At 42.6% G+C, this 17814-nt stretch overlaps 1 protein-coding gene across 1 annotated transcript; it reads right to left on the reverse strand.

Annotated features, from left to right (window-relative positions):
- Nucleotides 1–5106: 5106 nt before the first annotated feature.
- On the reverse strand, nt 5107–9636 carry LOC100279757 (uncharacterized). The gene is given in 11 exon segments (NM_001152715.1): nt 5107–5642; nt 5787–5842; nt 5944–6171; nt 6276–6454; nt 6617–6857; nt 7070–7265; nt 7380–7470; nt 7566–7620; nt 8184–8274; nt 8693–8751; nt 9417–9636. Coding segments are annotated over 11 exon segments (1407 nt in total). The 5' UTR covers nt 9468–9636; the 3' UTR covers nt 5107–5482.
- Nucleotides 9637–17814: the final 8178 nt, after the last annotated feature.

Below are 17814 nucleotides of genomic sequence, written 5' to 3' on the forward strand. Positions count from 1 at the left end.
ATAATAATAGCCTAATTAGTGATACCTTCGCGAACAATTCATCAGTAAACTTCATAATGCCATTGCATGAAGTGGGATTAATATCACTAACATCAGAATCAAATAGCTCAGATGACTCTGGAATAATTGAACTAACTATAAAGTCGCTAAAAACTTCCTCAAAAATGTTCCTGGTAACAAAGTTTTTCCAAGTTGAAAACCCTTTATCGCATAATAGTAGTTCAGAATAAAAATTGGAACTGCTTCAAGGAATTCAGCACATTGCCTAGTAGTTGAGCACGAAGCAGATCAGGAAGCTGACACACGCGATCTCGACGGAGAATGCGCGGAGGAGCTCAGCTGGGCTCCTCTTCGCGGTCGGAATCGTCTCGGCAGGAGCCTCGGCGGAGGGATCTAACTGGTCGGCCTCGGCCGGCGCGGCGGAGTCGTCGGAGGGGATAGCTTCCAGCACGGAGATGCCCTCGAACTCGTCCTCGTCCCAGAGGTCGAGCGCCGGGGTGGGGTCCCAAGGCGTACGCGTAGCGGGGTTAGGGTTCGACGCGGATGTCGTCGTGTTCTAGCGCCCTTCGCGACTGCCCAGGGGTGAGGCGAGGCTGACGCGCAGTGGGCAAGCGGGCGGGCGGGCAGGCGAGCGATTGCGATGGCGTCGCTAGGGCGGCTCAAATCTGCCATCTTCGATAGGGAGGAGAGGAAGATGTAAGCCTTTCGTGTATCTTTTGGTGCGTTTGTTTCCTAGGTCTAGATTCCTGTGGCTCAAACTGAATAGCGGGAGAAGAGTCGGAGGAAACGGGGAGGAGGCGCGGCGCACGGACCGAACGGTGCTGATTTGATGGATATAGATGGACGATCCAGATTGGCTCGAGGCAGAACAAGGTGGAGGCAGCCTACCCCTTACAGCCTTAATATAGTAGTATAGATATATAGTTCATTAATAAGCTACAGCGTATTGGATGTATTGGAGTTATACATGTAATATATATTATATTACTTTGATATACATTTAGACATTATTTTAATAATTTTGATATCAATGTGTTAAAAATGAGTTATACTATAAAATTATATCTTTTTGAGCTATACCATATTTATATAAACTTTATCTTCATACGAGTTTATATCTAAAATTTATTATTTTATAAAAATATTGTAAAAAAAGGTATACGAAACCTAGGTCTAGGTATCTGTATCTTACCTAAATATATGGATATTTATTGGGTCGTTCTTACTCCAAATCTAACCTATATTTGAAGCTATACTAAGAATATAAAAATATCTGAACTTGTATTAAAAAACGGAGATTTATACCATCGGTATCCTGTCGATAGGTATCCAACCTATTTTTCACCCCTACCCAGCCACCCAGGTCTAGAGATGGCAATGGGTACCCGCTACCCGAAACCCGGTGGGTTTTTGCTCTATTAGGGTATGAGTTTGAGTCAATTTCTCTACCCATGGGTTTGTTAATGGGTTCAAATAGAAACCCAACGGGTACGTGGGCATGGGTTTGTTCTTCCACTACCCATACCCGCAAACCCATGGGTTTTTAAAACCCGCCTTAAAATCAACATTTCTTATAAATATGTCTCATAATATTATTAATTGAATATGTTCTAATTAAAATAAACTTCATGTAAGAAATTTTAGGCTAAAATTAGTTATCACTTGTTCCTTTTATGCTAGCTTATTAAAGTATTGATTGTCATTTACATGATGAATTATTTTTTATGTTGATGTTAGTGGGTATGGGAAACCCGTTGGGTACTCGAAACCCGCATGGGTATGGGTTTGGGCAAAATTTTATACCCATCATGGGTATGGGTTTTTTAGCGGGCGTATTTTTTCTTCGCGGTTATGGGTTTGGGCAAGTAATACCCAGCGGGTTTTTACCCATTGCCATCTCTACCCAGGTCAGATGTGTTGTGCTGTGCCTGTGCCTGGCCGCCAGCGCCCACGGTGTCCCACTCGCGTCAAATGGTTGCGCCGCCGGCGCCCCACTGCATCTCGCTCGCACCACCAGCCCACCAGGCACCATGGCCACTCGCGTCCGACAGTTGCACCTCGTAGAGGCAATTGTGATCTACACACGCTGGAGCGCACACATACTGTAATAAGCAATTCTTTTAGTGCGGTTAAACTATCGTGCAATCATTTTTTTTCAACTATCCTACAATCAATGTATCATAAAAAAATATTTAAAAATGTATAGATATACATCATTATATACTATATATTGACTATCAAAATCATTAAAAAAGTTATAGATGTACTTTTATTATATACTATATCAACCTACAAATTTCAAGTATTTTAAAAGATATAAAAAGAAAAAAGATATCGAATAAAAAAACAATAGAACTCTCTTTTTTATCTCTTAGCACAGGATGTTTGATCGCACAACAATTTCTCTTTTTAGTTTCATACCACCCATTTCTTTATGAAAAAAAGCTTCACCCATATAACTGTTTTTAAAAAGACGACTTGATGAAAAAACAGCTCCCAACAGCTTATGAAGCCATGAGTATAATTGTACCAAACAAGGTCTAAAGTATTAAATTATACTCCATTAGTCTCAAAATATTAGTTATTTTAGCCCTTGATTTTGTTTATATTCAAATGGATGACAATAAATTTAGATATATATATATATATATATGAGCCCTGGGCTTCCAATAGTTAAAGGAAGCCCAGGCCGACCACCCCTGCAAACTGGTTCAACCAGCGCGTCCAAACAGGCTGTCGGGTGCGCCACCTGCCCCACGTCTGTTAGCGCAAAAAAAGGAATGCATGCATGAGTCAAACACGATCCAATGCATGCGCATAAATTTAGGAAAGATATGTGCGACAGTTTCTGTTTTTAAAATCCTTTATTTCCTCCATAAATTTAGGATCGCTGCAACAGCCATGCAGCTAGACGCGTAAGGACCATTTTATAATATATACTGAGACTAAATATGCTATACTGTGTTAATAATTATGCAATTCGATATACTGCGTAAAAATCTGTTACCAGCTGCATGCACACGAATTTATGATAAAAAAATGTGCAATGAAAGGAAATGAATTACACGCATAGAAACAAAAAATCGTATTTAATGTTTTATTTCCTTCATAAATATAAGGTCCCTCCAACAGCCATGCAGCTAAAACACATTAAATCTAGTTTATGACATATACTGATACAAATTATACTACATGGTGTAGGTATTTATGCAATTCGTTACACTGCGTAAAAAATCTGGCATGTTGTTCACTGGTGGATGCACCTCCGGGTTGGAGCGTAATAACCTTAAGTTTTGAGCATAAAATCCCTCAATTATAAGCGTATATACCGAGCCAATGTGAGAGGTTGATAGCTCTAGTAGGTTGTTATTACGATCCTATTTTTATGGCAGATCCGAAAAATATGGCAGTCGCATGCATGCGGTTATACAGATCCTAAAATTATGGCAAAATGCATGCATGAGTCAAACACGTTCCCTTGCATGCGCGTAAATTTAGGAAAGATATGTGTGGCGGTTTCTATTTTAAATGCTTTATTTCCTCCATAAATTTAGGATCGCTGCAACAGACATGCAACTAAAACTCGTAATGACCATTTTATGCTATATACTGATACTAAATATGCTACACTGTGTAGATAATTATGCAATTCGGTATACTGCGTAAAAATCTGCTACAGGCTGCATGCACACGAATTTATGATGGAAAGAATATGCAATGAAAGGAAATGAATTGCATGCATAGAAACAAAAAATCACATTTAATGTTTTATTTGCTTCATAAATATAGGATCCCTCCAACATCCATGCAACTAAACGCTTTAGAACTAGTTTATGATGTATACTGAAACAAATTACACTACACGGTGTAGGTATTTATGCAATTCCTTACACTGCGTAAAAAATCTGGCATGTTGTTCACTGGTGGACGCATCTCCGGGTGGAGCGTAAAACCTTAAGTTTTGAGCATAAAATCCCTCAATTATAAGCGTAAATACCGAGTCAATTAGAGGTTGATAGCTTTAGTAGGTTGTTATTACGATCCTATTTTTATGACAGATCCGAAAAACATGGCAGCCGCATGCATGCGGTTTCTATTTTTATACAGATCCAAAAATTATGGCAAAATCGTGGGAGTTTCCATTGCATGCGCGCAAATTAAGAACAGCATAAATCAAGGAATTGTCTTTCCAATGTGCATGTAGTAAACTGATATACGAACTCTGTGTTAAAGCATAAAATCATACAGTTTTTAGCGTAAATAATACATGTGGTAGGCATAAAACACAATAAACGAAAAGAAAAATGCGTCGGATCGGAGGATGTCACGCGCGATCATCGCTGCGCGCATCTCGCCCCTTCCGTGACGTCGCTCGCTCGAACATCGCGCCTCATGCGTCACCGTCGCTACTCGCACGTCGACGGGCGTCGCTTGCTCGTCGGCCTTGGAAGTGCCGCCTCCTCGGGGCTTCGGGGACGTCGCCGCTTGCCCGCACAAGGGCCTCGCTGCGGATCGAGGAACCTCCGCCACTGCGCGTCGAGGTATTGGAGTTGCGGCCACCGGCCTGGGATCCGTCGTCGCCGCACAAGGGCGCCGCCGCCGCTCGCCCTCTGGATCGGGGGCCGCCACCGCCGGCCTGGGAACCACCGCCACCGCATGTCGAGGTCGGGGAGCCACGGCCACCGCAGCCACTGGCCGGGGTCCGCCGCGCGCGCGCTATCGGGCAACCGCCGTCGCTAATGAATCGAGATGGGGCATGAAAAATTGAACCCTAGCACTCCGGGTCCTATTTTATAGACGTCCGGATGTGGTCCGACTCGACCGGATTGCACTGTCTGGCCCGGACTTCCTTTAGTTATTGAAAGCACAGGGTTCCTAATATACAATCTATATATATATATATATATTGTTTGAATCTAGTAAAATATTAAAAGGACTAATATTTTGGGATGGAGTATTTTTTTCCCAAGAGATTCCTGATAAAAATGGTTTCAATGGTGACAAGTGGTAAATGTAACTATTTAAGATATATATGAAATGTTGGAAAAGTACGTTTGGTTCAACGCCTTGAAGAGGTTTCTCCCATCTCACAAACAATATACAAATGTAGAAACAAATAAAATCCAATTGTCGTAAAATACAATACAAAACAATCTGTAATCAGTATCGACGTCGTAGATAAATCAAGACCAACATAGTGAAAAGACTGCATTAGACTTGTATAACTGACAAGGTGGTCCTCGAGTAAAAGCCGTTGACATAACCGGCAATGTATTCTTCGCTTTTAGAAACAACAAAGCTATTTTGCGGCATATTTCCACTCTTATTGTCCGACAGCTACAAGGTCATGAAACAACAATATATCCACCAGAAGAAAATCTGCCTCGAAATAAGCATGTGTAAGCCCCTTGTGCTCCCTAAATCAATATGCCTCGTCCAACATGATCCTGTGGTCTGTTTGGTTTTCAAGCTCACTAGGCGCTCATCGTTTGGTGAAAAATCCTTGAGTTAAGGACGAAAAATCATAGTCTTTGCCAGATTGTGAGGGGAGAGTAGAAGAGGCAGTTGATGCAGTGCCGTTGTTGATAGCACCTGCTGTCGTGGCCCCATTTGCTGGGACAGTTGGGCTAATGTTGTACACCCTGCAATTAACAAGACATGTCAGCAAAATGGACCTATGATCAACTACTGAGTTCAATAAACGTCTAAATTTTGTTTACGAAACCAATTTGGCGGAGCATGAAATTCCAGCGACCGCATTCTGCAAACTAGAAATGTCAGCTTACCCAGGTGTGCCAAAACCGAAGGTACCAGAAGAGAAGTCCTGATTGTTGTTAGCAACCTGTCAAACAGTAAACCAAAAAAAGATACAACACATGGTAAGATATTATTCAGATGTTATTACGCCAAAAAAATACATCTAAAGTCTTCAAGTCCCTTTACCTTGGTGGCACCATTCTGTGCTGCTGCTGGAGTCGACCCAGGATTTTGATAAAGATTTGTCCAGTTTTGGAAAGGCAAGGTTCCGTTAGCATTTAGCTGATTGGCAGTCCCTGGAATCATCATTTGTGGTGCATTTCCAGCTTTGAGAGCAGCCATTAGAAGAGCTTGCTGCTGAGACATGAGCGCCAGCTGCTGTTGATGGGCAGCGAAAGGTGATACCATATTGGACTGCAAAACATAGCTATTTCTTAGATAGACCGTTAGATGTGTGTTACCTTTTGTGTAGAGCCATTTTTCACAAACGATGTTTTAAAAAGAGTGCTACTGCTCACCTTCTCAAACAAACTCATGATATCATTCTTAGCGTTTACTTGGGAAACAGCTGGAGCTGAGGATAATGGCACAGCTGGTGAGTCTTTAAATAAGTCTTCCATTCCAGATGTAGACTGGGTCTTGCTTTCTGCTGGTTTGGCAGAATCTTTTTTCTCTGAACTAGGTACTGGTTGTGCAGCTGAAATTTTTTAATATTCCATGATCAACAATAAAAAAAGTGACATGGAAACCCATCAACATCTTACTAACATAGTTGCTCCAAGAACGTGAGAAAGGCACAATAAAGTGCCCACGTAAATAAATAGAATAATTCATCAGTTGAATAGTTACAATAACTTACACTGGAAGCCATCCCAGCCATTATCGTCGTTTGAAGATGACGCTGACTCTTTCTCTGTTGTTCCATCCATTGACAACATGTTAAAGAGATCAGTGGCATAATCAACTTTAGGAGGTGGTGTAACCGATGGCTTCTCAACTTTAGGCGGTGTTGCATCAACTTTGGCGGGGGATTTCTGTGACTGAGGAGGTAAAACCACCTTTGGAACTGGTGTTTCTACCTTCGGGGGCTGAGGTGATGCCTACTTCAAACGCAATCATGCCAGATTAGAAGTGGTTATTACTGATGTCTTAAAGTGATTCATAATTAAGAATTCTGCAATATGGATTACTCAGCCTGAGTTAAAGAACAAGGGCTAAAACTTCAAAAGAGCTATGTATGAAGACACATCCGCTAGTTTCACAATGATGAACTGACTATTGCTTAGGAAAGTTTTGGTAGTGAGGGGGTTACCTGAGAGGATATCCTTGAAGCTGCATGTGCAACTTTGCTCGGAAGAGCTGGTGAAGCACGGTTTTGCTCAAATGAAGATCTATGACCATGTCCACTCCTATTAGCACTAGCCGGAGACTCTTGGCTCTTCTCATCTCGAACACTGGACGAAGATTTTGATGTTCCATTCCTTGGTACCCATCTCTTGTCCTCATATCTACATTTTCAGACATAATATAAGTCACATATAGACATCAGGGTTTGAAAAGCAGGAGGATAAGAATAAAGAATGATATATTCAAGGTACTGAAAGATCTGGAAAGGATCATACTTTGCACGGATGAAATTCTCTATTCCAACCCTATCGTAGTTAGGAGGCAGCTCTGCTTCCCAATAGCTATTTGCTTTTTCGTTTCCCATTGCTGCAAGATGGATAGTCATCATAAGAAATGTAATTTTAGTTTTATACAACTAAAAAAAATGTCCTTCAAGTTTCACACCAGCTAGTAATCCATACATTGAATAAATGCAACTTGCTCTGGCAGCCATGTATCCAGGGTGGCAGATCTTACCTGCATAAGAAAATGCTTTAGTAAACTAAATGGTAAAAGTGGTGGCTTATTTGGTAACCAGGTATTAGCCAATACAGCATAAAAGAAAGTAAAATGTGTTTGTTAAAGCATCGAAAGGACTGTTGTCTTCTCTCTAGCTTTAACAAACACTTTGCTATCCACAAAATTAAACAAACTTTAATGCAATAAGACAAATATAGAAGAAATGTAACCAACAAAAAAATCATAAGCAAAGTTAAATGCTAAGATTGTTGCGTGATACGGATAGTTAAGCATTTAAGCTGATACTCCAAGCTCGGGTAGTGTTGTAGAGATGCATAATTGACATGATGCCAGCAAATTAATGTAGGGAACTTAGTACACAATTTAAGTGTAAACATTTGACGCTGTAAAACAGATCAACAGCTAGCAAATTGTCCACAAAAGCAGACGACCTTAGGCATCAGTGTTGCAGCTTCAAATCAATTCACTGAGGCATCTATAAATAACAAAAATTCTCTAGTGGTGGTGATGCTGAATTAGAAAAATAAACAGTGAGCTCAAGCGCATGGTCATTCACTGACCTTAGATATGTGCACCCCCAGGCTTCTATGAATGCCAGAACATGTCATGCATATAAAGATACCTAGATTCACACTTGCCCATCGAGGACCCCTGCAATATGGTCACATACAGGAGTGTCAGCATGAACATAAGTTGTAAGGAGAAGTATCTACACATAGTCATGGAATGGAAAGCAGCCAAGGAGGCTTTACTACATTCACTAGGGACCTAGGATAAAACTAAAAGTACAAACCACCAACTCCATTTAACTCCTCTCAGATGACATAAAAAAATCCATTTTAAGCCCTTCTCCTGAAATTAAAGGTCTATTTGTACATGTAACATATATGCCTAAACAAATGGTAGATGTTTTGAGACTTAAAATAGTGCTCCCTCTGTATCAAATATCAAAACGTCATGTCCTCAAGCAGTAGCTGGTGGCACTTGTAACACAGCTATTTGACATGTAGCTATGCCTAATGCACCATTTTCCACGTTTGAAACAACCAAATGGCACAGTTCCACTCACTTTGACTTGCAGTCTGCGCATTCTCTATTCTCAGGATGCCGTAGAAGACCTTCCAATATCTGGAACAAGAAAATATAGTCATAGTTAAAAAAAGAATAGAAGCTTCAAACAAGGCTAACATGCATAGAAGTCTGATTAACACAACATAAATACTGCTATGCGTGTCAAGAAAATGGCCAGTTTTAAGCTTGATAATAGAGACAGCTAGTGAGTTTACTTGTGAACTAAACAAAAAGGAGCCACGTACTGTTTTTCATTATCAATCATCATACACGACTAGAGAAAAATAATAAAATCTGTAAAAGCTTTGTAGTTGTTGTAGAAGTCTAAGACAAGGATACTGGTTAGAAAATTCGGGATTCAGTCCGACGAATCGTAATTCGTATGGGTCAGATGAATTCCGCAAAGCCCTAAATTTCATGAACAGTAAGCGTCGGGTGGTTGGTTCCCACATGGCTCCTTAGCAAAACGGAACGGAGCAGAGCTCGGATCTGCCACCTTGCATCGACTCACTAGAGGAATCGCAAAGCAATCATAGAAGTCAGCACAACGGCGCACGGGAAATCAAGGCCCGGCACAACCTTAGATCCCGATCCCCAACTCAGGACATGGCAATCAACCGATTCTCATTCCTCGTAGGCTCCTACCAATCGAAGCAGCAGCGCGCGGTCCTGATCTAAGAAAAACTCCGAGAAGGACAAGGAGCAGGAATCAACATGCGGACCTTCTTGTGCTTGGCGTTGAGCTCCTTGGAGACGGACGCCTTTTCGTTCATGGCTGCGCCCTGCCGAATCCTCCGACCTGATCAGACCTAAGAATCCCCTGATTGAGAGATTATTGGGCTAGGATTTGGGGAGGGGGAGGGGATTTTTGGCCTCGTCTTCTCCCTTCTCTCCCTCCTCTCCTCCCTTTGTTTTTGCTTTGCCGCGTCGGGAGGGTCGAGGAGAGAGAAAGGGTGAGACAGTGGAGAGGGATCTGTGACGTGCGTCTCTTCTCTTCGCGGCTTGACCTTCTCGCTAGCTTCCTCTCTCTCGCTCTCTCAATTTTCCATTGTTTATGAGCAGAGTAATTTATTTCTGTGGTTTGACAATGACGATGGTCATGGTGCGAGGGTTTGCTGGCCTAATGTAAACCCTAAAAATAAGTTATGAGTTCATTTATTTCTTCTGTGTCTTTTATAGGAAGTAATACTAAGGAATTGAGTAAACATAAGAGTAAATAAATATAATATATATATATATATATATCTTCCACTCAAAGTAAGTAAGAAACAAATATTCATTTTTGAATTAACGACCACTCATCATATTTCTTTCTTCTAAAACAAACAATAAATTTATATGATTTGGAACATCTACTTAATGAAGAGTAATAATAAGCAAATATATATTTTTGCATTTGCATACTGGAATTTTGTTGGTGCTTTTGAGTAAGAGTTTGAATTTTAAAGCTAGATTTAAATTGAATTTGAAGTTTGAAATTGGAGAAATGAACTGGAAGAAAAAGAGAAACAGAAAGACCTCACCTGGGCCGAAATTGCTGCACGTGGTGCTCTCACGCCGGCCCAATTCCCCATTTGTTCCTCCAGCAGCCCAGCTCCTCCTCTCTTGGCGTCACATTGACAGGTGGGACCCACGCTATCAGACACTGGGTCGCACGCTGGATGCCTGGTGTCTCCGACTCGTGGGGCCGGATCGTCAGTCTCGTCACTCACCTCACGTGAACTCCAACGGAAACACCGCACATATCGGCCTGAACAGAATCCCCTCCCAGCTCCCGATCGGGGCGGACCTAACTGAATCGACCGATTTCTGGGCACACGATTACGGAGATCGGGTCAAATCCGGGCAACACTCACATCATAAAACCCAGGTCGCTCCCTCCCCAGCAACGTCTCCCATGGCTGCGCAGAACGCCGTTCATTCCATGGCGGGTGGCTCCCTGCCAGGTCCGCTCGGCCAGTCCTCCTTGGCGAGCTCCCTCCTGCGCTCAGACTTCTCCGCCGCCTCCCCATGGCCACACTCGGCTTTCCCCTTTCCCTCCCCAGCACATGAACACTGCCGGTCACCGCATATCTAGCCATCACCATTGCTGGCCGAACATCGCGCGCCGCCGCACGGACATCTGGGCCCTGTCGTTGCTTAAGGCATATTGGATGGTCATAGCGTGTCATTGGGGCCTCCTGCATACGTTCATGGCCATTCCATGCGGTGATATCAACAGAAACCACGCGAATTGCTCACCGGTTGGGGCTTTTGCCGTGGATCCGCCTCGTGTCGGGGCCAGTGTCCACAACCGTCGTAACCTTGGTAAGAACACCAACGACCGCTTCGCTATCTCTGTAGCATCGTGTAGTACCTTTCGGTCAAAATATTGGGTTCTGATAATGCTAGAACAGCCACCTCCGGCGATGGCTCGCCGTGGCCACTGGGCGCGCCGCCGTGCCTGGCCGTCGGACGGGGAAGGAAACCCCCTGGTCGTCCGATTGGCTTTGGGCGGCTGGGATTAGAAGTGCATAACGTTTCGACCAGGGCATGTGACGACCGTGGATCTTTAGATGTGCAGTCCAGATTAGATGGGGCTAACGATTCGCCTTGAATGATCTGGACCACGGATGTCCGATCGGCCGGCGCTGCTCAGACTGAGTTTTCTGGTTCGCCTAAATCTAATCAGAGCCCTTGATTCTAGATTGTGCGGCTGATATGAACCGATACCCCTTCGGCCTCGCGACTTTTACATAAAAAACCCCCTGGTTTCCAGTATTCAACCCGCTGTCCAGCTCGGGTTGCATCTGAGTCTGGGGAGTTTTCTTAGATAGGCCCCTGTGCTTTCTGGAATTTGAGGCCCAATCCAGTGCAGTTTGAAATTGAATAAATAATTTGGAAAATGGAGTTTTAATAGAAAAATAATTGCTAGAACTTCAATAATTCATAGAAAATTCATATGAACTCCAAATTTGACCATTCCAGTTCCTAAATTTTCATAATATTATTGTATATCCATTTGTGCCACTGTTTTGACATGAATGATGATTTAAAATCTATCTAGCACTTAACCTTGTATTAAGCACATAAAACATTAGAAAATCCATAACTTAAAATCTATACCTCCAAATTTAATGATTCCAGTTCCTGTGATCTTATTTTAATGTCTAGATTATTATTGTGTATTCTATTTACATGCTTGGTGTAATGTTAATTTTGCCTATACAATGTTTGTTTGTATTGCTACGATTAGAGCGAGGACACGTGTCATCTGAAAAGCAAGTTGGTACCTGGAATCTCAAGTCTCAGGCAAGTTGTGCCCTTGATCACTTCTTTTTACCCAGCCATGTTCTGATTAATCATAATGATCTGCATAGGTTAATTTTGATGGGACCCAATAGGTTATCCTAGTTTGATTATCTTTATACCTTGTTACCACTGAACTTTTTGGGTAGTACTTGCTAGTGCTTTATGTGGTTTTGGGTATGAAGATACATTACTCATGATTATACTTTTGTTATCCGTTGTTATTTATCGTTCATGATAAGATCATTATGTTAATTGGAACATGGAGCGACCACCCGGGAAAACAGTGCTACCACAAGGGTTTAATGGGACGCCCTTGGCTGATTAATTAGGAAAGCTAGTGGAGGACTACCTTACCCGAAAGGGGCAAGGGCAGTAGGGGAGTGGTCAGTGTAGGGAGGCCCTCGGGAGGATTTTGCTGCGATGGCGGTCCTGCAAGGGATTCCTGCATTGGAGCTTCCTATAAACTGTAGCGGGTTTTCTGAAGCTAGTGGAACTTTGTAAAGGCCTCGTAGTGTTACCCTGCCTCGCCTCCTCGGTAGAGGTGTATGGGAAGTCGCGATCCCTTGGCAGATGGGTAACATGACTTGTGGGTAAAGATGCGCAACCTCTGCAGAGTGTAAAACTGGTATACTAGCCGTGCTCACGGTCATGAGCAGCTCGGACCCTCACATGATTAATTTATGGAACTAAATTCAATTTGTCATATGCATTGCATCGCAGGTGATGTTGTTACTTTTGTTCTACTACTTAATTGGGTTGGTATTTACTTATACTTAGTAATTGCTAATAAAATTTTGACCAACTTTAAAAGCAATGCTCAGCTCTAACCATCCTCTTTGGTAAGCCTTACACTTCACGTGAGCTCCCACCTTTGGCGAGTTCATGCACATTATTCCCCACAACTTGTTGAGCGATGAACGTATGTGAGCTCACTCTTGCTGTCTCACACCCCCCCCACAGGTCAAGAACAGGTACCGCAGGATGAGGCGCGTGGAGGATGCTGCGATGTGTTCGTGAGAGGTCTAGGTCGTCGTCTCCCAGTCAACTTTGGGTTGTTGGACCGTTGTCTCCTTATAATGTAATTATTTATTTTGTATAGAACTCCTATTATATAGTAAAGATGTGACATTCGATCCTGTGCCATGATTCATCATATGTGTGAGACTTGGTCCCAGCACACCTGGTGATTATGTTCGCGCCCGGGTCTTGGTGCCCCTGAAACCCGGGTGTGACAGAAGTGGTATCAGAGGAATGTTGACTGTAGGACGAAACCTAGATAGAACTGAACAACCAATACTTACTTACCTTTGCCACTCTGATTCTTTCTAAACTTACCTTAATCTATTCTCATCTAATTCCGCTTTACTCTGATTATTCTTACCTCTTTCTTTCCAAAGACAAATGTGGATTTCACACTTTGAAATCCTGTGCCTAAAGTGACTTTTAGGAATAGGAGACCTACTTTTAGGAACAAAAACAAAATTATTTTTAGGTATCTATGTGCTGCAATGTTTGTTCTTATGATACTTGTCTGATTTGGATCTTTGATTGAGTGTGATGAGTTGTGGAGTAATGTCCACAATTACATCTGCATATACATATAGGAAAAAAAATACTTATCAAAATAACTAGATTATCTCTCATTAAAATATCTAGCCTAACCATATACATCTTATCTTAAAAGACTCTCCCTTATCTTATCGGATTCTCCCTTATCTTAAAGATTCTTTCTTATCTTAATAAATCTATCTTATCTTGAAAAAGATTTTATCTTATCTAATAGAACTAACTGACCTCAAAAGATTTTGCCTTATCCCTATGGATTCATCTTGCCCTAATAAGCATATTTACCCCACACTAGTGTAACAACCATGATCTAATCCAAAGTAATTAGACATTATCTAGTCTAACCTAGTTGTACCGATCTAATCTAGATCCCATCTAATCTACTACGATCCAATCTAAAGAGAGTGACCTAACAAGTTAGTTAATCCTGGTGAAATACATTAGACCCTACTCCTATAAACAAGTTTGAGATCCTAGATCAACTCGGTCATACACAACAACATGACCTATATAATATGTTACATAACCTATCCAAACCATTTAGAAGCAAAACATCCAAACCAGATTCTGACTAATCTCATTTAACTCATAGCCACCTACTAAACTAGCTGCTCCACCTACTACTTTATCTTAACTACATGTCCCTAATTCGGATAACAACCTCAAGAACGAAGATCGAAGGTGATCGACCTCATCAAATCAAGAAGGATAAGATTCAAGCCGGATCTTCAAAGGAACCAAGATTCACAATTTTGGATGGAGTCTTTCCTTACCCTACTATGTTCTACCCAAGCCTATCCATGCTTTAAAGACATTTTTTTCTTACACATTCGATAGCTACAGATATATATATATACCCATGCCTTAAAAAAAATCTTGATTTTGGAACCAATTAGAAACTGAAAGCTGAATTGCAAACCAATCCTTCTTCATCCCTTTTTCTTGCAAATCTCGAGGACGAGATTTCTGTTAAGGGGGGTAGGATTTGTAAACCCTAAAAATAAGTTATGAGTTCATTTATTTCTTCTGTGTCTTTTATAGGAAGTAATACTAAGGAATTGAGTAAACATAAGAGTAAATAAATATAATATATATATATATATATCTTCCACTCAAAGTAAGTAAGAAACAAATATTCATTTTTGAATTAACGACCACTCATCATATTTCTTTCTTCTAAAACAAACAATAAATTTATATGATTTGGAACATCTACTTAATGAAGAGTAATAATAAGCAAATATATATTTTTGCATTTGCATACTGGAATTTTGTTGGTGCTTTTGAGTAAGAGTTTGAATTTTAAAGCTAGATTTAAATTGAATTTGAAGTTTGAAATTGGAGAAATGAACTGGAAGAAAAAGAGAAACAGAAAGACCTCACCTGGGCCGAAATTGCTGCACGTGGTGCTCTCACGCCGGCCCAATTCCCCATTTGTTCCTCCAGCAGCCCAGCTCCTCCTCTCTTGGCGTCACATTGACAGGTGGGACCCACGCTATCAGACACTGGGTCGCACGCTGGATGCCTGGTGTCTCCGACTCGTGGGGCCGGATCGTCAGTCTCGTCACTCACCTCACGTGAACTCCAACGGAAACACCGCACATATCGGCCTGAACAGAATCCCCTCCCAGCTCCCGATCGGGGCGGACCTAACTGAATCGACCGATTTCTGGGCACACGATTACGGAGATCGGGTCAAATCCGGGCAACACTCACATCATAAAACCCAGGTCGCTCCCTCCCCAGCAACGTCTCCCATGGCTGCGCAGAACGCCGTTCATTCCATGGCGGGTGGCTCCCTGCCAGGTCCGCTCGGCCAGTCCTCCTTGGCGAGCTCCCTCCTGCGCTCAGACTTCTCCGCCGCCTCCCCATGGCCACACTCGGCTTTCCCCTTTCCCTCCCCAGCACATGAACACTGCCGGTCACCGCATATCTAGCCATCACCATTGCTGGCCGAACATCGCGCGCCGCCGCACGGACATCTGGGCCCTGTCGTTGCTTAAGGCATATTGGATGGTCATAGCGTGTCACTGGGGCCTCCTGCATACGTTCATGGCCATTCCATGCGGTGATATCAACAGAAACCACGCGAATTGCTCACCGGTTGGGGCTTTTGCCGTGGATCCGCCTCGTGTCGGGGCCAGTGTCCACAACCGTCGTAACCTTGGTAAGAACACCAACGACCGCTTCGCTATCTCTGTAGCATCGTGTAGTACCTTTCGGTCAAAATATTGGGTTCTGATAATGCTAGAACAGCCACCTCCGGCGATGGCTCGCCGTGGCCACTGGGCGCGCCGCCGTGCCTGGCCGTCGGACGGGGAAGGAAACCCCCTGGTCGTCCGATTGGCTTTGGGCGGCTGGGATTAGAAGTGCATAACGTTTCGACCAGGGCATGTGACGACCGTGGATCTTTAGATGTGCAGTCCAGATTAGATGGGGCTAACGATTCGCCTTGAATGATCTGGACCACGGATGTCCGATCGGCCGGCGCTGCTCAGACTGAGTTTTCCGGTTCGCCTAAATCTAATCAGAGCCCTTGATTCTAGATTGTGCGGCTGATATGAACCGATACCCCTTCGGCCTCGCGACTTTTACATAAAAAACCCCCTGGTTTCCAGTATTCAACCCGCTGTCCAGCTCGGGTTGCATCTGAGTCTGGGGAGTTTTCTTAGATAGGCCCCTGTGCTTTCTGGAATTTGAGGCCCAATCCAGTGCAGTTTGAAATTGAATAAATAATTTGGAAAATGGAGTTTTAATAGAAAAATAATTGCTAGAACTTCAATAATTCATAGAAAATTCATATGAACTCCAAATTTGACCATTCCAGTTCCTAAATTTTCATAATATTATTGTCTATCCATTTGTGCCACTGTTTTGACATGAATGATGATTTAAAATCTATCTAGCACTTAACCTTGTATTAAGCACATAAAACATTAGAAAATCCATAACTTAAAATCTATACCTCCAAATTTAATGATTCCAGTTCCTGTGATCTTATTTTAATGTCTAGATTATTACTGTGTATTCTATTTACATGCTTGGTGTAATGTTAATTTTGCCTATACAATGTTTGTTTGTATTGCTACGATTAGAGCGAGGACACGTGTCATCTGAAAAGCAAGTTGGTACCTGGAATCTCAAGTCTCAGGCAAGTTGTGCCCTTGATCACTTCTTTTTACCCAGCCATGTTCTGATTAATCATAATGATCTGCATAGGTTAATTTTGATGGGACCCAATAGGTTATCCTAGTTTGATTATCTTTATACCTTGTTACCACTGAACTTTTTGGGTAGTACTTGCTAGTGCTTTATGTGGTTTTGGGTATGAAGATACATTACTCATGATTATACTTTTGTTATCCGTTGTTATTTATCGTTCATGATAAGATCATTATGTTAATTGGAACATGGAGCGACCACCCGGGAAAACAGTGCTACCACAAGGGTTTAATGGGACGCCCTTGGCTGATTAATTAGGAAAGCTAGTGGAGGACTACCTTACCCGAAAGGGGCAAGGGCAGTAGGGGAGTGGTCAGTGTAGGGAGGCCCTCGGGAGGATTTTGCTGCGATGGCGGTCCTGCAAGGGATTCCTGCATTGGAGCTTCCTATAAACTGTAGCGGGTTTTCTGAAGCTAGTGGAACTTTGTAAAGGCCTCGTAGTGTTACCCTGCCTCGCCTCCTCGGTAGAGGTGTATGGGAAGTCGCGATCCCTTGGCAGATGGGTAACATGACTTGTGGGTAAAGATGCGCAACCTCTGCAGAGTGTAAAACTGGTATACTAGCCGTGCTCACGGTCATGAGCAGCTCGGACCCTCACATGATTAATTTATGGAACTAAATTCAATTTGTCATATGCATTGCATCGCAGGTGATGTTGTTACTTTTGTTCTACTACTTAATTGGGTTGGTATTTACTTATACTTAGTAATTGCTAATAAAATTTTGACCAACTTTAAAAGCAATGCTCAGCTCTAACCATCCTCTTTGGTAAGCCTTACACTTCACGTGAGCTCCCACCTTTGGCGAGTTCATGCACATTATTCCCCACAACTTGTTGAGCGATGAACGTATGTGAGCTCACTCTTGCTGTCTCACACCCCCCCCCACAGGTCAAGAACAGGTACCGCAGGATGAGGCGCGTGGAGGATGCTGCGATGTGTTCGTGAGAGGTCTAGGTCGTCGTCTCCCAGTCAACTTTGGGTTGCTGGACCGTTGTCTCCTTATAATGTAATTATTTATTTTGTATAGAACTCCTATTAT

This window comes from Zea mays, chromosome 7, assembly GCF_902167145.1.
Source record: "Zea mays cultivar B73 chromosome 7, Zm-B73-REFERENCE-NAM-5.0, whole genome shotgun sequence".
In the NCBI taxonomy this organism is placed as follows: domain Eukaryota; kingdom Viridiplantae; phylum Streptophyta; class Magnoliopsida; order Poales; family Poaceae; genus Zea; species Zea mays.